This window comes from Heterodontus francisci, chromosome 11 (genome assembly GCF_036365525.1).
Source record: "Heterodontus francisci isolate sHetFra1 chromosome 11, sHetFra1.hap1, whole genome shotgun sequence".
Lineage (NCBI taxonomy): Eukaryota > Metazoa > Chordata > Chondrichthyes > Heterodontiformes > Heterodontidae > Heterodontus > Heterodontus francisci.
Window position 1 is genome coordinate 42,763,688 of NC_090381.1, and position 24,505 is coordinate 42,788,192.

General features: G+C 43.5%; 1 protein-coding gene across 2 annotated transcripts in view; it reads left to right on the top strand.

The window, feature by feature from the left end:
- The first annotated feature begins 2,348 nt into the window (after positions 1–2,348).
- cops9 (COP9 signalosome subunit 9) overlaps positions 2,349–24,505 on the top strand; it is a 35,475-nt gene continuing 13,318 nt past the window's right edge. Inside the window, exons 1-3 of one of the 2 annotated variants that reach the window (XM_068042042.1) lie at positions 2,353–2,529; positions 5,836–5,908; positions 20,491–20,759. In XM_068042042.1, the coding sequence (XP_067898143.1) occupies positions 2,467–2,529; positions 5,836–5,908; positions 20,491–20,528 (174 nt within the window). In that variant the 5' untranslated portion in view covers positions 2,353–2,466 and the 3' untranslated portion in view covers positions 20,529–20,759. Of the gene's footprint in view, positions 2,530–5,835; positions 5,909–20,490; positions 20,760–24,505 lie in introns of those variants that run through there. The other variant, XM_068042043.1, reaches the window with a different exon arrangement.

The following is a 24,505-nucleotide window of genomic DNA, read 5'->3' on the forward strand; positions in this document are numbered from 1 at the left end:
CAATTGCTCGCTGCTTGCCCTGCATGCGGCGCTTGGATGCTCTCTGTCCCCCCATGCACATTTCCTGCTGTAAGTCGTCATTGTCCGAGGATGAGTCCTGCTCACATCTGCCCTCATCCTGCAAGGCCTCCCCTGTATTGAGTGTATAGTTGTGCAGAGCACAACAGACAGCAATGATGCGAGTTACCCTTTCCGGCTTGTACTGCAGGGCACCACCCAATTTATCCAGGCAGTGGAAGCACATTTTCAGTATGCCTATCGCCTGCTCAATGGTGGCACTTGTAGCTCTGTGGCTGGCATTGTATCTCTCCTCTGCAGCAGTAGTGGGGTGTCTCACAGGTGTCAGGAGCCATGTCTGCAAAGGGGTAGCCCCTGTCTCCAAGAAGCCACCCCTCCATCTGAGCCAGTTCAGTGAACAGCAATGGCAGCTGGGACTGGCACAGGATGAAGGTGTCATGGCAGCTGCCTGGAAAGCAGGGCACAGATTTGCAAGAAGCGTTTCTGGTGATCACATACTAGCTGTTTGTTGATTGAGTGGAAGCCCTTACGGTTTACATATTCAGCTGGTTGTCCAGTAGGAGCCTTGAAGGCCACATGGGTGCAATCTATGACCCCTTGCACCTGTGGGAATGCTCAATGGAGCTGAAACCGGTGGCCCTCTGGGCCTGGCTTTCAGGGTCTGTCGTGAAGCGGCCATAGTCACCGGCCCTCTGGTACAGGGCATCGGTGACCTCCCTGATGCAGCGGCGCACTGCTGTCTGTGTGACCCCACAAAGGTCTCCGGTGGGCCCCTGAAATGATGCAGAGGCGTAAAAATTAACAGCCACTGTCACTTTGAGGGCCACAGGCATAGGATGTCCACTGAAGCCCATCAGCTGCAGGTCACTGTTGAGTAGGGCACAGAGATGTGTTACTGCCTCTCTTGACATCCACAGTTGCCTCTGACACTGTCGCTCTGACATCTGCAGGTATGCATTGTGGGACCTGTAGATGCGCAGTGATCTGTAGTGGCGAGCTCCCCATGGATGCTGCTGCTCACGACTAGGGGCCTCTACGTGGGTTGCAACTGCCTGTTAGTTTTGTCTGCAGCACATATGGATGCTGATGAGAAATGGGAAAATGCATATAGGGTGAAATATCTCTATCACAAAAATTGCTCCTTCACTGACTGAGGCAATCAACGGCAGAGCGGACAACCTTTAGAGCGCGGAAACACAGTGGCTCCCTACACGTCTGCAGATGTGCCCCCCCCCCCACCCCCCGTTTACCATCCCCCCTTCCACCTGCCTTTCATTATGTACTTCTGCCCCCTGTGATACTATCCCCTGTCCCACCTCCCTTCCAGTATACAGAGTTGAGACCCTGATAATCCCATCCTCCACCCCCCTTTCAGTATGCAGAGTTGAACCCCAGTATATCCAGACTTACCTGCATTGTGAGCGAGTACTCCTACTTCTGATGTCCCGTCGGCTTTTCAGATTAATGAACATGCTTACATGTTATTAGGGGAGGAAGAATTTCTCTGTTGGATTAGCAGACTTACCTTATTCTAGGATGTCACAGAAAAGAATGTGTAATCAAATGGTGTGTGGAAATTGTAGCCACAGGACTTGTATTAATCTATTGATGAAACTATAATTTTCCCCATTAGCGGTCATACTTTGTAAATCTTCATTTGAATCCCTGCGTAGGTCTTACATCTGGCTGTCATTACTCAAAAAGATTTTTGAAGTTAATGTGAAATTTAAACAATGAGACATGTTGAAATATAAGATAGCTCAAAAGTTTCTGGCTCCCCAAGTGCACTTACTTTTGAGGCAGCTACTTGTGGTGAGATGAACTGGCCACTGGCTCTCACTCTCACAATTTGACACTGAATGATATACTTTAGAAAATATTTACAATTATATTGAACTGAGTCTGCATGGTCTTGCTTGATTGACATTGTTGCTAAGTATTATCAAAATCTGAAGCAGCAATATGGAAGTATTTGACGTTACATTTTAATACACAAGAGTGACATGGGTTGTAAACATCTACTGTTTTTACAGGTTTAATTATTTTTATTATTTTCTTTGCTTAACAAAATTCACCGATTGCAATGTGTTTGGATTTGCACTTCGTTATTAGCGAAAAATATTTTATGTGTTGCTGCTAAGTAATCACATTTACACAAAAATAATATCACTAAGTATCCCTCGATGTATATAATATACAGTGACATATCCATGTCTATATGCATATATGTAGATAGCTGCATCCGTAAATAAACCAACCCCTGGAACATCCTGCCGTTCCCATCAGGTGGAGTTTTGCGGCTGAGCCCATGATTTTATCGGCGGCCCTTTTATCCGGGGATCCAGGTTCCAGCGGACCAACACGAGTGGCGGACACCGGAAGTTCCGTCTGATTTGGAGTTCGGGCTCGTAAACGGGCGGCGGTCTGGGACAGAAAATTCCAGTTACAATGAAGCCGGCGGTGGACGAGATGTTCCCCGAGGGCGCGGGGCCGTACGTGGATTTGGACGAGGTTTGTGGGGAGGGAGGCCGCGTCAAACATGGAAATGGGCCGGGCCCGGGGGGAGAGGACAGAGCCCCAGGCCCGGTGCCGGGAGTGAGGAGGTAGGGCAGAGGCCGGGGAAGGGGACGGGCAGAGCCCGGGGAAGGGGACGGGCAGAGCCCCAGGCCCGGGGAAGGGGACGGGCAGAGCCCTAGGCCCGGGGTGTGGGGGGTAGGGACGAGCCCCAGGCCTGGTGTATGTGAAGTGGAGAGAAAAGGGGTGGATGAAGGGCAGAGCCCCAGGCATGGTCCCAGAAGCTGGGGGAGGGAGGGCAGAGTCTCAGGAACTTTGGGGAGGTGGGGTGAAGAGTTGGAGGGGGGTGGGTGAAGACAGAGCCCCAGACCTAGTTGTTGTGTGTGTGTTGGCAGCCCGGGGGCGGCGGTGGTAAGTGAGGAGGAGTGTGTGAGGGGAAGCAACAAACAACAACTTGCATTTATACAGTGCCTTTAATGTTATCGATCAAAATTTGACACCCACGACTTGGAGAAATGAGGTAGGTTTAAGGTGCAGTTTACAGAAAGGGAGAGGTGGTGAGATTTCAGGAGGAAATTCTAGAGCTTCGGGCCTTGGCAGTGAAGGCAGGCATCAATGGTAGAGCAATTAAAATGTGGGGCACTTAAGATGCCAGAATTTGAGGAGTGCAGAGACCTTGAAGGGTTGCAGAGCTGGTGGAGATTACAGAGATAGCAATGGGTAAGGTCATGGAGGAATTTGAAAGTGAGGTGAATTTTAAAATCAAGACATTACTGGACCGGAAGCCAATGTAGGTCAGTGAGCACATGGGTGATGAGTGAATGAGACTTGGTGCAAGTTAAGAGACTGGTAGCAGAGTTTTGGATGAGTTTAAGGAGGGTGGAACATAGGTGGCCAGCTAGGAGAACATTGCAGTAGGCAAGTCTGGAAGTAATAAAGGAGATGAGCTGAGGCTGGGTGGAGGCGGTGATGTTCCAGGGGTGGAAGTAGGTGCTCTCGCTGATGGAATGGATATGGGGTTGGAAGCTCATCTCAGGGCCAAATAGATGGTCAAGGTTGCAAACTGATTCAGACAGTTGGTGAGGAGAGTGATGGAGTCAGTGGCTAGCAATTAGTGGGGATGTGGTGGGGATCGAAGACATTGGCTTTGATCTTCCCAGTATTGAGTTTGAGGAAATATCTGCTCATCCAATACTGGATGTCAGACAAGAGCGTGACAAATTGGAAGTAGTGGAGGGGGTCAAGCGAGGTACTGGTGAGGTAGATCTAAGTCCAAGGGGAAGGGTTATGTTTCAGTTGTACAGAGCTTGGGTTGGACCTCATCTGAAGCTCTGTGTCAGTTCTGGGCACTGGGTAGGATGCAGGGGTTGGCGAAGATATAGTGAAGAATGATAAGAGCTTAAAGGATTAAATTGAAGCCAGGTTGCTTAAACTTGGCTTGTATTCCCTTATGTTTAGAAGGTTGAGGGGTGATCGAATTGAGGTGTTTGAAATGATAGACTACATAAAGAAAAACTATTTCCTCTGGTGGGGAATTGAGAACATGGGGGCAGAATCTTAGAGGTAGGCCACTTAGGAAAAAGGAAAGGGTAGTGGAAATCTGGAACTGTCCCTCAAAAGGCTGTGGATGCTGGGTCAATTGGAATTTTCAAATCTGAGATTGATAGTTTTTGGCAGAGTATCAAGGGATATGGACCAAATATGGATAAATGACATTGAGAGCTGATCAGCCATGATCTAATGGAATAGGCTTGAGGGTCTGAATGGTCTATTCCTGTTCCTGTTGGAATGGAACTTTCATTATTTGCACTCCTTTTTTCTGCCGAAAGTTTTGCAGTTTAGATGCTGGCACAAAACCTTGCCTGATATCTTTTGATATTCGTAAACTTTCTTCTTTCTTGGTATGTAAAGTCATTTGTTATTGGTACTACGCTTGTCTTCATTCTCATTCACAGGGTATTTCTGTACCATATATGCAAGACCAACATTTGGGGCTCTTGTTTATCCACTGAAGTTGAAAAATTTAACAAAATAATGGTCAGGAATCATACATATGTGAAAGGCATTAGGTCTGACTCACTTGTACACAATCCAATTGTGATTGGTGAATGGTGAATTCATCCCCTTACCATCTATTTGGTCGCCATGCCTTCAGCTGCCAAGGCCCTAAGCTCTGGAATATCCTCCCTACACATCTTTCCACTGCCCCCCACCCCCCCAACCCCTCTTTCCTCCTTTTAAGATGCCCCTTAAAACCTACCTCCTTGACCAAGCTTTTGGTCATCTGCCCATATATCTCCTTATGTGGATCGGTGTCGAATTTGGCTGTATAACACTCCTGTGAAGCACCTTAAGACATTTTGTTACATTACAAGCACTATAAAAATACAAGTTGGTGTTTTTTTATTCTTTCGTGAGATGTGAGTGTCACTGGCAAGATCAGCATTTATTGCAGATTCCTAATTGCCCTTGACAAGGTGTGGCGAGCTGCCACCTTGAACTGCTGCAGTCTATGTGGTGTAGGTACACCCACAGTGCTGTTAGGAAGGGAGTTCAGGTTTTTGGAGTAAGGTGTTTCATAGACTTCCCCACACTTGTGGATTGTCAGAAGTTATTTTGTATTTTTTTTTCCTTGCTGCAACTGACCAAATAGGTAGGTAGTCTGTTTCCAGGTGAAAACTGCTATCAGAATATGGGTGAATTCAGTGTAAACTCCATTTTGTTTCTCCTTTCAAGTGCTTGCACTATTCAGTGTCTGATTTCAATAGCAAAGTCGGGAAACTGTGTTGGAAAGTAAAGTTCCAGCTATTGTGCATTGCCTCTGCATTTGAATATTATATTTTGACCTTTTATTAATGTTCTCCCTTGCCGTAAGGCATATGACCCTACATTCAGCAGTCCAGTACATTGCTGAAATGGGCATTCTTCATGAGAGTCTAGAGAGGGAGCGTTGACAGGTTGATCATGGGCACAACACAGCCTAGCCAATCCTGTCCTTGCCCAATGCCCACAAGTGTACTTTCCAGCAGGAATCGGGAAGAGAAACCATGGCTGATTTTTTTTTTCTTCCTTAGTTCATTTAGAGCTTCCACATTACTGCCACAGTTCAGATCAACTAATTCAGCAGAAGTCCAGGATTTAATGTGAAGTTATTTGGTTCTGTGGCCCATCTTTATTTACTCTTTATTTGTAACTCACTGGGAGAAGCTAGGCTTTGCTATTTTTCTAAGTAGATCTAATGATTGACAGACCTTGAACCCCATAAAATGTCTTTAAATAACTTCAGTTTTGTTTATTTTTCAGGCGGGAGGAAGTTCAGGACTTCTAATGGATCTTGCAGCTAATGAAAAAGCAGTCCATGCAGATTTCTTTAACGGTGAGATATTCTTCAGCAACTTCTTAAACTATTTCATAAGCTCAGCCTTTTTATTGTAGTGGCTGACTGAGTAGTTTCTCTTTTAATTGGGAGACACTTTTATATGTAAAGTGTGGTAGAAGTTTGGAACAATCTTCCGCAAATGGCAGTTGCTGCTAGACCAATTGTTAACTTTAAATCTGCGATTGGGTGATTTTTGTTAATCAAAGATATTAAAGGATATGGGGTAAAGGCAGGTATACGGAATAAGGACATAGATCAGCCATGATCTCATTGAATGGGAGAACAGGCTCGGAGCTAAATGTCCTACTTCTGTTCTTGTGTACCAAATTGTCAGGGGTTTCATTTTCGCTCTTCTGAGATATTTTCTGCATGTCTTGGATTGTTTGAAATATGTCTCCAATACTTCCGTCACACATTGCAGTTAGTCCTTGTAGTCTCCTACTATATCCTGTTCTATCTCTAACATTTTTAATCTGCTAATATGATTTCTGTTCAGTTACACAAATCTATCTTTTGTGTCAAGCATTTCTCATCTGTTTCATCTTTTCTCAAATCTCTCTGACATTATCACCTCTTACAATAAATCTTCTTTCTTTGTAAAGTTTGTCGTGGCTGCAGGTATCTCTCCATTTCCCACTTTTCATTACTTCAAAGTCCAGTTATTGCTGATGTAACCTTGTGAACTGCCATCCAACATCATTGGGAAAGTTAGATTTGAATGAACATTTTTTTGAACAAGTTATTTCTTTTCCCTCTCCATCAGTTTTGACAGGAAGTGTAACAACTGCATGCCTGGTAGGAATAGAAAAATAAACTTCAAGGAAGTTATCTGGGCAACTTTACATTACTCGCTCTTAATAGGGTTGAAATATGAGTAATGCACCTCAATCAGTATGTAAACTACCTTATTTAAAAGAATATCGGAGGTATTTTTAGAAAATGTCTGCAGTAAAGAAATTGATAAAAATGGCCAACTGAAAAGAAATGAGACTTACTAACATTTACAAATGAAATGACTTACATTTCTTTTGATATTTTCTATTTTGATTTCCCAGCTCGTCAATGGAATTTGTTTTTCATGTTTTTACCCCAAGTACTATTTTTTTTGGAAATAATCCCTGTGCACGATTGACCAGTGGGGCAGTTTCTCAGTGCAATCATGATTTGGGATGTTTAACTGTTAGTATTGGGCAGGACTATATCTCCAACACAGAAGTCCTTGAAGCGGCCAACACCCCCAGCTTATACACACTACTGAGTCAGCGGCGCTTGAGATGGCTTGGCCATGTGAGCCGCATGGAAGATGGCAGGATCCCCAAAGACACATTGTACAGCGAGCTTGCCACTGGTATCAGACCCACCGGCCGTCCATGTCTCCGTTATAAAGACGTCTGCAAACGTGACATGAAATCGTGTGACATTGATCACAAGTCGTGGGAGTCAGTTGCCAGCATTCGCCAGAGCTGGCGGGCAGCCATAAAGACAGGGCTAAATTGTGGCGAGTCGAAGAGACTTAGTAGTTGGCAGGAAAAAAGACAGAGGCGCAAGGGGAGAGCCAACTGTGCAACAGCCCCAACAAACAAATTTCTCTGCAGCACCTGTGGAAGAGCCTGTCACTCCAGAATTGGCCTTTATAGCCACTCCAGGCGCTGCTTCACAAACCACTGACCACCTCCAGGCGCGTATCCATTGTCTCTCGAGATAAGGAGGCCCAAAAGAATTGGTTAAAGCTAGGGGGCAGGTGCTGTTAGTTGCAGTAAGGTAATTATGCATTGCAGCAGGCATAAAAGGCTGATTTAGGCTCTGACTATTTAAAATAATTATGTTTTTCCAAATATACATTTACAAAACTACAGATTAAGTGAATTTGTCTGCTGGGTCTGTTATCATTTCAGGAACCCAATATCCTTATCCAGCACTCCCGGAGAAGGTACTTGGTGAGGCGCAGAGTAAAATTTCATCTACTCGGCTCCAATGTTGTGCCCAAGTTTCACCCTTATAAGAACACTCCCATGCAACATTTTTTCACTTGCTACACCAGCCATGCTGTGGCCTCCCTGAGTAAAACTTCTGATTTTAAGACAAACTTACATATGTGAGCCATTCAATTTACATTGTTTTCACATGATTCTTTGATATTTTACTGATGTACTTTGAGGACCAGTTTTGTGCTATGATTGGTGGGAAACTGTTAAGCCTTGCTAAAATCCATGTAGACCACATCAACTGCGCTACCTTCATCAGTCTTGTTTGATACTTCAATAATTAGATCAAACAAGATCTTAATATATCCATGCTGACTATCGTTGATTAACCTGTGCCTTTCTAAATGACAGTTTATCCTGTGTCTCAGAATAGATTCCAATGATTTGCCCACTACTGAGGTTAGACTGACTGGCCTGTAATTATTCTGTCTATCCCTCGCTGCCTTTTTAAACAGAAGTACAACATTAGCAGTTCTGTAAGCCTACGGCACCACACCTGTATCCAGTGAGGACTAGAAAATGATGGTCAGACCTTCCACTATTTCCTCTCCCTTTAAACAGTCTGGGGTACATTTCATCTGGCCCTGCTGATTTATCAAGGACGCTAAACCTATTAATACTTCCCCTCTCTCTATGTTTATCACATCCAATACATTACACTCCTCGTAAACTGCAATATCTACATCTTTCCCCTCCTTTGTGCAGAGAGACGCAAAGTATTCATTAAGAACAATACCAACATCTTCCGCCCCTATACATAGGTCACCTTTTTGGTCTTTTCTGGGCCCTACTCTCTCCTTAGTTATCCTCTTACCCTTAATGTATTGATAAAACAGCTGTGAATTCACCTTGATTTTGCTTGCCAATATTCTATCATGCCCACACTTTGCTTTCTTAATTTCCTTTTTTATTTCACCCCTCCACTTTCTATATTCCTCTCGGCTTTCTGTAGTATTGAGCTCTCTGTGTCGGACATGAGCTTTCTTTTTCTGCCTTCTGTTACCCGCCAAGCTCCTTGATATCCATGGGGCTCTAGATTTGGCCGTCTTACCCTTTTTCTCTGTGGAAACATGTTTACTCTGAACCCTTTGAATCTCCCCTTTGAATGCCTCCCACTGCTCTGATACTGATGTACCTTCAAGTAACTGTTTCCAGTCCACTTTTGCTAAATCACTCCAGTTTAGTAAAATTGGCCTTGCCCCAATTGAGAACTCTAACTCCTGTTCTATCTCTGTCCTTTTCCACAATTATATTAAAACTGACTGAATTATGATCACTACCACCAAAATGCTCTCCCACTGCCACTCCTTCCACTTGCCCAGCTTCATTTCCTAAAACTAAGACTAAAACTGCGCCCTCTCTTGTTGGACTTGCTACATACTGGCCAAAAAATTCTCCTGAATGCACCTCAAGAATTTTGCTCCCTCAAATCCTTTCACACTAAAACTATCCCAGTTAATATTGGGGTAGTTAAAATCCCCTACTATTACTGTCCTATTCTTGCATTTCTCAGAGATTTAGCTACAAATCTGCTCTTCTATCTCCCTCTGACTATTTGGGGGTCTATAATACACTCCCAGCAGTGTGATTGCCCCTTTTTGTTCCTTAGTTCAATCCATATATCCTCATTTGATGAACCTTCCAACATATCATCCCTCCTCACAGTTGTAATAGTTTCTTTGACCAAAATTGCCACTCCCCCTCCCTTTTGTGTCTGAAAACCCTGTAACCAGGAATGTTGAGCTGCCATTCCTGTCCCTGCTTAAGCCATGTTTCTATAATAGCTATGATATCATAGTGTCACGTATCTATCTGTGCCCTCAACTCATCTGCTTTATTTGCTATACTCCTTGCATTGAAATGGATACCCTTGAGCAATCACAAACTCTCTTTTTAAATTTTCTAACCCTCCTTTCCTCTGTCTTCCAGACTCACCCATTAATTTTCTGCCTTCCATTTTCATTTCTGATTTTGTTCGAACTGAGTCTGCCTTCAGGTCCCCATCCCCCTGCCAAACTAGTATAAAGCCTCCCCATTAGCACTAGCAAAACATCCTGCAAGGAACTCGGTCCCGGCTCAGTTCAGGTGCAACCTGTCCGGCCTGCATAGGTCCCATCTTCCCCAGCGCCGGTCCCAATGTCCCAGGAATCTAAAGCCCTCCCTCCTACACCATCTTTTCAGCCCCACATTCATCTATCTTACCCTTTTATTTCTAAATTCACTTGTGTGTGGCACTGGAAGTAATCCTGATATGACTACTGTTGCGGTCCTGCTTGCTAATTTCTTACCTAGCTCCCTAAATTCTGACTGCAGGACCACATTCCTCTTTCTACCTATGTCGTTGGTTCCGATGTGGACCACGACTGCTGCTGTTCACCCTCCCCCTTCAGAATGCTCTGCAGCTGCTCAGTGACATCTTTGATTCTGGCACCAGGGAGGCAACACACCATAATAAAAGCAAAATACTGCAGATGTTGGAAATCTGAAACAAAACAAAAAGTGCTGGAAATACTCAGCAGGTCTGGCAGCATTAGTGGAGAGAGAGGCAAAGTTAATGTTTCAGGTCTGTGACCTTTCATCAGAACTGGCAAAGGTTAGAAAAGAATTAGGGTTTAAGCAAGTGAAGTGGAGGGGAGTGAGGTAAGAGAACAAAGGGGAAGGTATTTGGTAGGGCAGAGGCAGATTAAATAACAAAGCTATCCTGAGACAAAGGCAAAGCGTGTGTTAATGCTTGTGGTGAAAGACAAAGCATTAGTTCAGAGAGAGTGTTAATAGTGGAATAATGAGCAGCTCTGACTACATGAAAAGCAGGCACATGGTTAAAAAATAAAATATTAAAGAAAGGCCAGCCATGCTCTGAAGTTATTGAACTCAATGTTCAGTCCGCAAGGCTGTAGAGTGCCGAATCGAAAGATCAGGTGCTGCTCCTCGAGCTTGCATTGATGTTCACTGGAGCATTGGAGCAGGCCAAAGACACAAATGTTAGCATGAGAGCAGGGGGGAGTGTTGAAATGGCAAGCAACTGGAAGCTCGGGGTCATGCTTTTGGACTGAGCAGAGATGTTCAGCAAAGTGATCATCCAATCTCTGTTTGGTCTCCCCATTGTAGAGAAGACCGCATTGTGAGCAGCGAATACAGTATACTAAATTGAAAGTAGTACAAATAAATTGCTGCTTCACCTGAAAATGTTTGGGGGCCTTGGATAGTGAGGAGGTGAAAGGGCAGGTATTACACCTCCTGCGATTGCGTGGGAAGGGGACAAGGTGTCGGGGGTAATGGAGGAGTGGACCAAAGTGTCACGGAGGGAATGATCCCTTCGGAATACTGACTGGAGGGGAGCGGAAGATGCATTTGGTGGTGGCATCACACTGGAGGTGGAGGAAATGGCGGAGGATGATCCTCTGGATGTGGAGGCTGGTGGGGTGGAAAGTGAGGATAAGGGGAACCCTATCACTGTTCTGGGAGAGAGGGGAAGGCGTGAGGGCAGAAGTGCAGGAAGTGGGCTGAACACGATTCAAGGCAGTGGGGGGAATCCTCGGTTGGGTAAAAAGGAAGACGTATCAGAGGCGCTACTGTGGAAGGTTGCATCATCAGAGCAGGTGCGTCAGATGGAGAAACTGGGAGAATGGAATGGAGTCCTTACAGGAGGCAGGGTGTGAAGAACTGGAGTTGAGGTAGCTGTGGGAGTCAGTGGGCTTATAATGAATATCGGTGGACAGTCTATCCCCAGAGATGGAGACAGAGAAGTCGAGGAAAGGCAGGGCTGTGTCAGAGATAGGCCATGTAAAGGTGAGAGAAAGATGGAAATTGGAAGCAAAGTTGATAAAGGTTTCCAGTTCGGGGTGGGAGCTGGCAACAGCACCGATACAGTCATCAATGTACCGGAAAATGAGTTGGGGGAGAGGCCTGCGTAGGATTGGAACAAGGAATATTGCACAAAAAGACAAGGCATAACTAGGACCCATGCAGGTACCCACAGCAACACCTTTTACTTGAAGGAAGTGAGTGGAGTTGAAGGAGAAGTTGTTCAACCAAGCGGAGGAGGGTGGTGGTGGATGGGGACTGGTTGGGCCTCTGTTCAAGGGAGAAGCAGAGAGCCCACAAACCGTCTTGGTGGGGAATGGAGGTTGAGAGAGATTGGACGTCCATTGTGAAGAGGAGGCGGTTAGGGCCAGGAAACTGGGAATTGTCAAAATGACGTAAGGCATCAGAAGTGGTGGGAAGAGACTGGTCCAGGCGAGAAAAGATAGTCAAGATAGGAAGAAATAAGATCAATGGCGCAGGAACAGGCTGAAACAACCCAATGTTGAGGTTAGAGCTGTGATCTCCTCACCAGGGCGATGATGAATGGGTCCAACACTTCCATGGGATGCGAGTTGCCCTCTGAATTTCAGCCTAGTATTCACAGACTGTAATTTGAGTATTGCTGAAAATAGAGACATGTTGTCGAAGCTTTTCGTCTTTCGTCTACAGGACAATCCTCCAGAATAACCAATGTAAGGAAAAGTAACAACTTATACTATATGAGAAGAGAGTGTTGATTGGTTGGCAAGTGAACTCTGGTTGAGGTATTGGCATGGAGAATGCACCAGTTTACGGTGACTGCCTATTAATTGCCAAGATTTGTTTGAAATTTAAACCAGGCAGCTTGACTCTGGTCAAGGCAGTGACCTGAGGAATGAACCAGCAGATGGCTGTCACTTATTTTGTTTAGCTGAAACAGATGCAATGTTTGTACATGTTCTTTCTGTCTGCAAAGAACAGGGCCCTCTGTATTAATATATGTAGCTTCCAGTACGCACAGATGTGCCACACTGCAAGCCCGACTGACAATCTTAAATTGGTTGTCAGCGTAATTCTTAGCACACTGAGCATTATTTAGCAAATGTTGTCCAATCGTGGAATCACATCTAGTGTTCGAAACTGCGTTTTGAGTTTTGTAAGCAGGGGCTGGTTGGGTACAGCCCGTACCTTGCCTGTTGTGAACAGCAGAAGGGACATGTTTGATATGATCCACCAGTCTTTGGGACGTATGGCCTGTATACCTAGCATCACACTGGCATTGAAATGCATACATCACATTACTCATTTGTGTGATAGGCAGGACATCTTTTTGGCTTAACAGCAGCATCCTGTTAGTGGCGAACACCACACATGTTGCTACTGCATAGTAGCAGCGTGAAACAGTTGGCTTTACCTGTTGCTCAAATTTCTAGTATACATTACTCTTCCAAGGTAACTTGAGGTAGACTGGGCACTTTTCAGGGCCGAAAATTACGGCCTTAGGCCCGTTCATAAGTTTGCGTGATGTACAACGAGAAATGATCCATGCAAGGTGGCCATTCTTAGGCAGGATGTCTTTGATTCACCCTATTTCAGCATCAAGCTTGCATGGTGAGCAAATGGCTCGCGCCCTATTTACGAGGTTGCTGATAAGGCCACGTGGAACTGTAAGAATCCCAATGCGTGTATTGACCAGTGCAGGTAGTTTTGCGGTAGACCGTGATCGAGAACCCTTTCGCAGATTTCTCAACTAGAACGTCTAGGAAAGGGATCTCATTTGACTGCTGCATTTGAAAGGTGAATTTGAGAGCAGGATGGAGCCCATTAAGAGGTGTAAGGAAATTATTGCATGCAGCTGTGGATTCAAATATAGCAAACGTATCCTCTACATATCGGAAATATGCAAGAGGTAGGAGGTTAGGTATCATTCCCTCAAAGACACGCTTCTTACGGAACTCAACAAATATGTTTACGAGAGCTGCACCTGGAGGGGATCCCATGGCAACACCATCTATTTGGGCAAACATGGTGGTGTTAAAACTGCGTGAGTTGCCGAGTTCATAAGCTCAATGAATACTGATTCATGTAATGGCAGCGTGACATAGAGCTGAAGCGCAAATATCTATTGCTTCCTTAAGTGGTACATTGGTGAATAGGCTAGCGATGTCAAATGAGCACATGGACACAGCATTGCTATCGATATACAAGTCCTGTATGGTCTTCACAAATGTGAAGGAATCCTTCACCGTGTATGTGGAGAACTTGCTCAAAACTGGTTGTAACAATTCGCTCAACCATTTGGCCAATTCATATGCAGAACTGGTCATAGATAAGATAGAGTGTAGAGGGACATCACTTTTGTGTGTCTTGGGCAGTTCATACATATGCAGACGCAGCAAGCTGTGAGGACGGACCCTGTCATATTTATCACCTGGCAGCTCATTTCTCTTCAAGTCCAGCAAGTGTTTGTTTTAGCTAACTTTCGAGCAAGGCTGTCTGGTCATGTTGAGCGGCAGGTCCAATGGACTATAATTCTTTGTTCTGCTTGCTGAGGCTGTCTAGAGTGGGAACCAAACCCATCACCTTCTGACTCAGAGGAGGGAATTCTATCACTAAGCCCGAGGCTTACTCCAGCAAAATACTCCAGCTGAATAAAATGTCTAGATTTCAGTAAATTTGAACACAAAACTGAATGAAACTCCACTTGTCAGAGGATAGAATGGCTTAGGAAGCTGAATTTAGATTGAAAAATGATTAGAAATACAAAGGAAATGTGATTAAGCTGTGCAATATTCAATAAAATTGGTAAAAACGAATAAAATTTAAAAAATCACAAAGGCTTGAGTTTTTCAAGTGGTGAAGGAACCTGTCGGAGCAAGTTGTTGGTCAGTAGTGGCTTCTGGCAGACTTTGGGTGATATAAGCATGTGATTGGAGGAAATTATCATATGATTACTGGAGACTGAGTTTCAAATCAATCTGCCAAAACCATATTGTGGTCCTTGCAGGCAGTCGAGTTTATAGAAAGGGGCAACATTATCACATCACCCTGAGAAACATTCTTTTTTTAAATTAAAAGATGGAATTGTTGCTTTTATCATTATATTTTGTATACCAATTCAGTTTTTGTCCAAGTGTCCCTTCAGTACCTGATGGTGTCTGAAACCAGCTGGAAAAGTATTGAATCATTTAGATAAATTCACAAGTTACAGGATTTCAGATTACTTGTTTGCTTTATCTAAAGTTAGCATTGTTAGTTAAATGCTGTTGGTTATATATGTACTTTGTGTACTTATCAATGCTACAGCTCCAATTGCTCAAATACTTTGCATGTTGGATTTACAGAGGAAATGACATGGCCATATTAAAAATGATGAATCACCGTAAAATCTTTTATAGGCAATAAAATACTTTGTGGGCAGTATGATTCCTGTGGATATGAATTTCTTTTAAGCTCAAAGTTACAACCTTTGTTCTGTGTTTAGTGTATTTTTCTCAGACTGGTAGTGTTCAAACACTGAATGAGTTGCTTGCTGATTGGAATACTGTAACGTGGCAGTGACTAACCTTTTTCTTAAAGATTCCTCCCAGAATTTGAGTCTACTTTGAACTTGTTCTTTTTATTCTAATGCCCAAGGTTACATATCAGCAGATTCCAGCATACTGACATAAACATTATCTACATTGTCATACTTAAGTTGCATAAGCAAATTTCCAGTTACAGTGCTGTAAATACTGCAACTGTAGAACATCTTGCGAATGTAGAACCACGTTTATGTTAAATTTTCATAGCTCCTAGAGATGCTTTTCTACCCAGAAATAGCAATGTAGTGGTTGTCACGCCTGTTCTTGCCAAAACAATAATAAAAGTAAAGTATTTTTGTGCTTCTTTCCAAATTTTATGTGACAGCTCCCAAATGATCATTTACTTTGCATTTGAAGTTTTGGTTTAATGTGTAAAATATTAATAAGACAGTGGTGTCATTGTGAATTTCAACAAGATAACTCCAGGGTGGGTATTTGTGATCATATTGATGACATTGTCTTGTATTTACATTTTATTGGTTTGCAATTTGTTAGCTCCCATTGAGCTGACTTCGTAGTACATGGATCACAAGTTCAAGTCTTTGTGTCTAACATTTTAAACACTGATTCATTTCTATTGATTTTAATGGAAACCATGAAGTTAAGTAGCTTCCAATGTAGGAATTTATGGCTTAGACAGTAGAAACGCACCCAATGTGCCTTACTATGAGGAATCTTCCTCTTGCACAGTAACTAAATAGGATTTTTAGACATTGCCAAGATCCTTTACTTGGCTTGTCCTGCCTAGCAGAAGTCCAATTGTGGAGGCAGTTTCATCCAGTTTCTTAGCCAGCAGGTGATGATCTTAACTAGATGTTCATTATTAGTTTTTGCTTGCACAACTAATAGTGCTCTCCCACCACATAGCTCCCATGTAGCCCTGCTCAGGTGTATGGACAAATCTACTCACGGATTGGCACTAATTTGAAAAGCTCACATGGAGACTTCAGTGGCTAATTTGGGAAATGCCTGCTGGTTCAGTTGGTGTAATAGACAGAGGCATTTCCCCTGAATCAGACTATTCTGTACCTTAACTGGCAATATATGACGTGAATGCCGGAGGGTGGGAGTAGAAAAGCACCAAGATCTTTCACTGCAATAAGTACTAAATGTCAGTAAAATTTCAAAGTTAAGATGTATTGAATGGTGGCGACAGGCTGCTTTTATATTTTTTTTGAAATGGAGGGCAGAGATCTGGTTCAAATATTTGGAATGCTGATGAGAATAAAACTAGAGGTTGATGAAAGCTAAACCATCCTCAAAACTTATTTGCATTCAAAAAACTGAGTGAACTTGAACAGTAGCCAGATGAGCAAAACTTCAAATGTTTTGAAGTATTTAAGTGTATGGGTGGTATCCCAGTCTGCATACGTGAATGCTGGTGCTTCTAAACAAAAACACAATATTGCAACAGAATCTTACAGCATTTTGTATTCTGACTGTTAATATCACTTTCTATTCTGTAATTGAAAAGAATTATTATAAACTTTGTAGGAAGTAAATGTGGCTGCTCTTTGTCTCTCTCAATCTCAAGTTCACTTAAGAATGACATTGGCTTATTAAGAAACACCAAATACTTTTATCACAGTTATTGCCTCCTTCTAGAGTGCCATTGACCCAGAGTACTGAGTTAGATTTGAGGCCTGACCATTGTTGTAAAAGGTATTTGGTGGCAAACAGCTTACAGAGGGCAAGAATGATGAAAAGCTTAGACAACTGAAATTTGTCAACTGAAAAATCCATTGGTTAAAGACTTTCTGGCGAGGCAGAAAATTTACATTGATTCATGGTAGTAAGTTTCTGCATCAGACGCTGTTTGACAGAAGATTTTCAACAGCCTAGGTGCCCCACCTAAAAGGTCTTGTGTGGATAAAAGCAAAATACTGCAGATGCTGGAAATCTGAAATAAAAACAAAAAGTGCTGGAAATACTCAGCAGGTCTGGCAGCATCTGTGGAGAGAGAAGCAGGGTTAACGTTTCAGGTCAGTGACCTTTCATCAGAACTCCTTTTAGGTCTTGTGTGGAATTAATTTGGACAGTCTCCAATAGTTAAATTACTGGGTATGGCATAAAAATGTCCCAAATTCAACAGCTGCAACTTGGATTTGATACAGTAAAACATCCCAAACTGCTTCACAGGAGCATTATCAAACAAAATTTGACACTGAGCCAGGTAAGGAGATATTGGGGCAGGTAACAAAAAGCTTGGTCAAAGAGAAAGCTTTTACGAGCATCTTAAAGGATGAGAGGAAGGTCGCGAGGTGGGGAAATTTGGGGAGGGAATTGCAGGGCTAATGATGCTTTTGACAGTGGTGGAGTGATGAAAGTCGGGAATGTGCAAGTGGCCATGATTGGAGCAGCGCAGAGATCTTGGAGGCTTGCACAAGGTTACAGGAGTCACTAATTGGCAGTTTCACTCAGAGGCCAATAGAGTGGCTGGTGTTGGAAATGGAAAATATGTCACACTGGTGCAGTATGCTGATAGTTGGGGCTGAGGGGAGAGCGCTTCACTTTGCAACAAGATGTGCTCTAGTTGACCTGGGAGTGCTTGTTGGATGCCTGAGTTAAGTGTTCCATCTGTCATAATGAATGAGAAAAAGGAGGGCAAACCAAGTCTTGTCTTGGACTCCTGAGTTTAAATCCTATTCTTGAATGGCATCTGACCTAAGATTTTCTTGGAGCTTATGCTCTCAGTTTTCACTTGTTGCTCCAGAAAGGAAGGAAAATTGATCAGGCATGGGTGGGAAGTCCTTTTGACATCATCAAATGTGTTATCTTTCTGAGCTAGAGATTGATGATTGTATTGACAGCTGTAAAAATAACTTAGTTTTTCTCTTTTTTGAACGTGAATGGAACTTATTGGGAGGCAAGTTTTTGAAAATTCTTTCATGGTTTGTTGCCCATTACTAATTGCCCATTGAGAATGTGGTGGTGAGCTACCCTCATGAACTGCAGCAGTCCATTTGGTGTAGGTACACCTACAGTGCTGTTAAGGAGGGAGTTTTATTTTATTTATTTGGAGATACAGCACTGAAACAGGCTCTTCGGCCCACTGAGTCTGTGCCGACCAACAACCACCCATTTATACTAACCCCATATTCCCTACCACCTACCTACACTAGGGGCCATTTACAATGGCCAATTTACTTATCACCTGCAAGTCTTTGGCGGTGGGAGGAAACTGGAGCACCCGGCGAAAACCCACGCGGTCACAGGGAGAACTTGCAAACTCCGCACAGGCAGTACCCAGAATTGAACCCGGGTCCCTGGAGCTGTGAGGCTGCAGTGCTAACCACTGCGCCACAGTGCCACACTCTAGGGTTTTGATCCAGTGACCGTGACAGAATGGCGAATATAGTTTCAAGTCAGGATGGTGTGTGTCTTGGGCAATTTACAGGTGGTGGTTTTCCCATGCATCTGATGTCCTTGTCCTTCTAGGTGGGAGAGAGCGTGGGTTTGGATGGTGCCATTGAAGGAAGTTTGGCAGCTTGCTGCAGTGCACCTTGTATATGGTACACACTGCTGTCACTGTGCGGGGGTGATCAAGGGAGTGAATATTGAAGGTGGTGGATGGGGTGCCAATCAAGCGGGCTGCTTTTGTCCTGGATGGTGTCGAGCTTCTTGAGTGTTATTGGAGCTGCACCCATCCAGGCAAGTGGAGAGTATTCCATCACTCCTGACTTGTGCCTTGTAGATGGTGGACAGGCTTTTGTGGGTTAGGAGGTGAGTTACTCGTTGCAGAACTCCCAGCCTCTGACCTGCTCTTGTAGCCGCAGTATGCATGTGGCTGGTCCAGTTAAGTTTCTGGTCAAAGGTAAGCCCCAGGATGTTGATGGTGGGGGATTTGATGATGGTAATGCTAATGAATGTCAGGGGAAATGGTTAGATTCTCTCTTGTTCGAGATGGTCATTGCCTGACACTTGTATGGCACAAATGTTACTTGGCACTTAGCCCAAGTCTGAATGTTTTGCTGCATGTGGACATGGACTGCTTCAGTATCTGAATTGTGAATGATACTGAACACTGTGAAATCATCAGCAAATATCCCCACTTCTGACCTCATGTTGCAGAGTTGAAGCATCAGAGTTGAAGATGGTTGGGCCTAGGACACTACCCTGGGGAAATTCGGCAGCGATGTCCTGGGGCTGAGATGATTGGCCTCCAACAACCACAACCATCTTCCTTCATGCTAGTTTTGACTGCATCCAGTGGAGAGTTTTTCTCCTGATTCCCATTGACTTCAATTTTGCAGGGGTGCCTATGTCCCATGCTCAGTCATGTGCCTTGGTGTCAAGGGCAGTCACTTTTTCATCTCACCTCTTTTTGTCCATGTTTGGACCAAGGCGATAATGATATCGAGTCGAGTGGCCCTGGTGGAACCCAAACTGACCATCGGTAAGCAGGTTGTTGCTGTGAAAGCGCTGCTTATTCGCACTATCGACGACACCTTCCATCACTTTGCTGATGGAGAGGAGGCAGATGGGGCAATAATTAGCCAGGTTGGATTTGTCTTTTTTTTTATGGACTGGGCATACCTGGGCAATTTTCCACATTATCAGGTAGATGTCAGTGTTGTAGCTGTACTGAAACAGCTTGGCTAGGGACGTGGCTAGTTCTGGAGCACAAGTCTTGAGCACTATTGCTGGGATGTTGTCAGGGCCCATTGCCTTTGCTGTATCCAGTGCCTTCAGTTGTTTCTTGATATCACATGGAGTGAATCGAATTTGAAGACTGACATCTGTGATGGTGGGGACCTTAGGAGGAGGCCTAGATGGATCATCCACTCAGCATTTCTGGCTGAATACGGTTGCAAATGCTTCAACCTGGCCTTTTGTGCTGATGTGCTGGTCTTCCCCATCATTGAGGATGGGGATGTTTGTGGAGCCGCCTCCTCTGCTTAGTTGTTTAATTGTCCACCACCATTCATGACTGGATGTGGCAGGACTGCAGAGCTTTTACCTGATCCGTAGGTTGTGGGAGCGCTATTGCATGCTACTTCCTCTGTTTAGCATGCATGTACTCCTGTGTTGTAGCTTCATCAGGTTGGCACCTCATTTTCAGGTATGCCTGGTGTTGTTCCTGACATGCTCTCCTGCATTTCTCATTGAACCTCATTGGGGGTGAGGGAGGTTGGGGAGAAGGGGATAGAGAAGGAAGGAAAAGAGAGCAGAGAAATAAAGTAAATCTTGATTTGAGGATATTAATTGTACTTTTTAAACTCTTTAGACTTTGAAGACCTCTTTGATGATGACGATATTCAGTGATTCATTCTCCACACTTCAGCATCTGAACTACTGTACATTTTCAAACCTGGAGAAGGGAAAGAATGATCAACACCTTGGAAAGGCTGCTGATAATGGTCTATGGACAAATGCTGAAGGCATTTTCCAAAGTGTCCACATTTTACAAACATGCATAGACTTGTGTATGGTCACCATGTTAATATTTTTTTTTTAAATTGTGAATTTATTTTATTAAAGTAAAATGTAACAACATCTTGTGGGTTTTTTTTTTGAAAAGTAGATAGTACAGATAAGTTGCAGCTTTTTCCCCCAACCAACCTGACGTTCCATCATGAATGCATTGTTGCTGAGGTTTTTCAGATCCTAATCACAGTTTAAATGTAATTGAAGGGCTAAGTTTTGCAAAACACCTGCTAGGGTACACAGGTTGCTTATAATTTGAGTAAAGTCGTACTCTTTGGTCTAATGGCAGCAGACCACTTGGTTATCATTGTTATGTGTGTGCAAGCATACAGATTGATTAGGCTATGTTTTGTTCAAAAATACATACTGGGAATATTACAGAGCTGTGAAGTGTATTAAACTCATTGTGGAGGTTTCCAGTTTTCTCCTGGTGTTTGACTCAGATGCTAAATGCACACCTTTGAGTATATAATTACCACAAAAATAAGTACAGATGAAAGAAGCAATTGAACTCATCTAACCCGCCCTTCCATGAGTGACTATGCTTATTTTCCTCATAATATCCAGCTGCCTCTAGCTTATTTGAGTTTGCATCGATTACCCTACCTGGAAGACCATTCCAAAAATTGATCACTGTGTGAAGAAGTGCCTCCTAACATTAGTTCTGAATTTACTTTTTATCTTTCTTTAAAGATTTGTACATGGGAAATGCTGGCAAGAGCCAGCATTTATTGCCCATCCCTAATTGCCCTCGAGAAGGAGCCGCCGCCTTGAACCACTGCAGTCCATATGGTGTAGGTGCACCCATAGTGCTGTTAGAGAGGGAGTTTCAGGATTTTAACCCAGCAAGAGTGAAGGAATTTAGTTCCAAGTCAGGATGGTGTGTGACTTGGAGAGGAACTTGCAGGTGGTGGTCCCATGCATCTACTGTCTTTGCCCATCTAGATGGGAGGTGTCGCAGATTTGAAAGTACAATTGAAGTCTTGATGAGTTGCTGCAGTACATCTTGTGGATGATATGCACGACTGCCACTGTGCTGGTGGTGAAGGGAGTGAATGTTTAAAGTGGTGGATGAGGTGCCAATCAAGTGGGCTGCTTTGTCCTGGATGGTGCTGAGCTTGAGTGTTGGAGCTGCACTCATCCAGGCAAGTGGAGAATGTTCCATCATACTTGTGCCTTGTGGATGGTAGACAGGCTTTGGGGAGTCATGAAATGAGTTGCTTGCCGCAGAATACCCAGCTCAGTATTTATATGGCTGGTCCAGATAAGTTTCTGGTCAATGCTGACCCCCAGGCTGTTGGTGGTGGGGGGTTCAATGATAATGTCATTGAATGTCATGTACCTATGTCCCCTTGCCCTGCATTCATGGTTTTTACATTGGAATAGTGCTCCTGATGAACTTTTTCTGTGTCAGTATCTTGTATATGTCTAAGATCCCCTCTCGTTTGGTTCTTTTTCTTTGATAATAGGGATAAACCCGATAATCCTTCTGGCGTCTCTTCCGGGGCTTTGATGTTCCCCGAGTGCTGTAGTGACCAGAACTGAGTGCAATATAGCTTGAAACTTTAGACTGGTGCAGTAGTTTCACAATATTAATTTAGCTCTACCTCATTACCACATCTCTCGAATCCTCCACTGTCTCTAAATTATCAGATTGCTTGCCCAGCATCCAGTACTAGATGAGCAGAAATTTCTTCCAATTAAATATCGGGAAGACCACAGCCGTTGTCTTTGGTTCCTGCCATGCGCTGCATTCCCTAGCCTCCGACTCTATCCCTCACCTGGCAACTGTCTAAGGCTGAACCAGACTGTTCCCAACCTTGGTACTATGTTTGACCCCGAGATGAACTTCCGACCACATATCCACGCCATCGCTCGGGTCTGCTATTGCCACCTCCGTAGCATGCCCAACTCCACTCCTGCTGAAACCCTCAATCATACCTTTGTTATCATTTGACTATTCCAATAAAGTCCTGGCTGGTTTCCCATGTTCTACTCTCCATTAACTTGATCATCCAAAACTCTGCTGCCCATGTCCTTGCTCACACCATGTCCCGTTAACCCATCACCCCTGTGCTCGTTGGCCTACATTGTGACTCAAATGCCTTGATTTTTAAAATTCTTATCCTTGTTTTCAAATCTCTCTATGGCCTTGCCCCTCCCTTTTTGCTGTAATCTCCTCCAGTACCACAACCTTCTGAGTTAGCTTTGCTCTAATTCTGGCCCCTTGAGCAACCTCGATTTTAATCGCTCCACCACTGGTGGCCGTGCCTTTAGCTGCCTTGGCCCTAGGCTCTGGAATTTTAGCCCTAAATGTCTCTGCCTGTCTCCCCCTCTTTCTGCCTTTGAGACTCTCCTTAAAATCTACCTCAGACCAAACTTTCAGTTATTTGCTCTAATACATGGCTCACTGTCAAATTTTGCTTCATATCCCTTGGGATGTTTTATGTTAAGGATGCTATATAAATTGTTGCTGGCATTTTATTTGCTTTATTCATTGCTGAACAGTAACTGAACATGTTTATATTAAGTGTACTATAGTCTCCAGATCTCTCTCTGCCTCCTCTCAAATGGTGTATTTATGGGATTCTTTAATGTCTCTGCTCCTTTTTGATCTCACTGAAGTATCTCAGATATTAAAGGATGGTTGGTGAGTTGGACCCAAATTGTGGTTATATTATAGTTACAGATTTCTGAATCAATGGTGCTTTATGTACATTATGATTTCAGATGTTTTCATTGTACAGAAGCATGTACAAATTCTTTCAAAAATCAGACCCATGGAGGCATAAACTTGGGAAATTCTGAGGTAATTTTACTTTGGGCATGGTGGTAAACTGAGTTGCACATTGGCTGCCTCTCATACATCAGTTCAATTTTCCTTTCTGTTCAATGGAAAGAAAATTGGGGGATAAAATAATGTAAAATACGAATATGGGGGGTGGGGCGTAAAGTGCATGACTTTAAATTTAAAATACAGATTCTATTATCAGTATACACACCCTAGTCCAGTTCTGCCCTGTTCTCTGACTTGCATTAATTGAAGACTATTCACACTGTGCAATGCCATGAAATATGACTAATATATTTAAAATATCTTTGGTCTGTAAGGTCATGTGGGTATGGCTTAAATTAACTTGGATGTAAATGGAATTGTTTTTCCCCATGTAGAAAATGTTTGCATTCAGTACTGACATTTTTGTTAAACATTTTTGAGGTGTATTATATAATGTTTCTTTGCAACTGATACAGGGAGCAGAGCTACACATCACAACTGATGCCTGTGGTGTGATCTGGTCAGTTGCTTGTGATAAAGTGTCACTTTGGGCCTAATTAAATACATTATTGGAAAATCGCATCCTGGCACATTTTTATTTCAAATTTTAATTGCACATTTTCCCTCAACACATAAAGTGATAGTGTCAGTAACATGTAGGGTGTGACCTCTTCAGCTATTTTCATCATCTTCCTGCCCCTGTGGACATTAGTATATTCAAAATAGCAACCCTAGCAATGTATACCTAACCTCGTGGCCTTTACACGGAATGTCGTGGCGGTTGCAGTAGGAATAATGTTCAGGCTTTTAAAGCCCAGGTTTGGTGATCGTCTTCATCTTTTTTTGAATCTTTACAACCATAGTGATGCCCCAGAATATAGGTCAGGACCCTTGAATATGGATTATCATGTTTTTTTAAAAGGTTGCTGAACTACGCAGATCTTTCAACATCGGGAAAACATTAGAATGTGGGCGTAAATGTAATTCCTGAGAATGGAAAGAAAATCAGCAGGAATGGTAGGAAGTATTAACTTGTTTA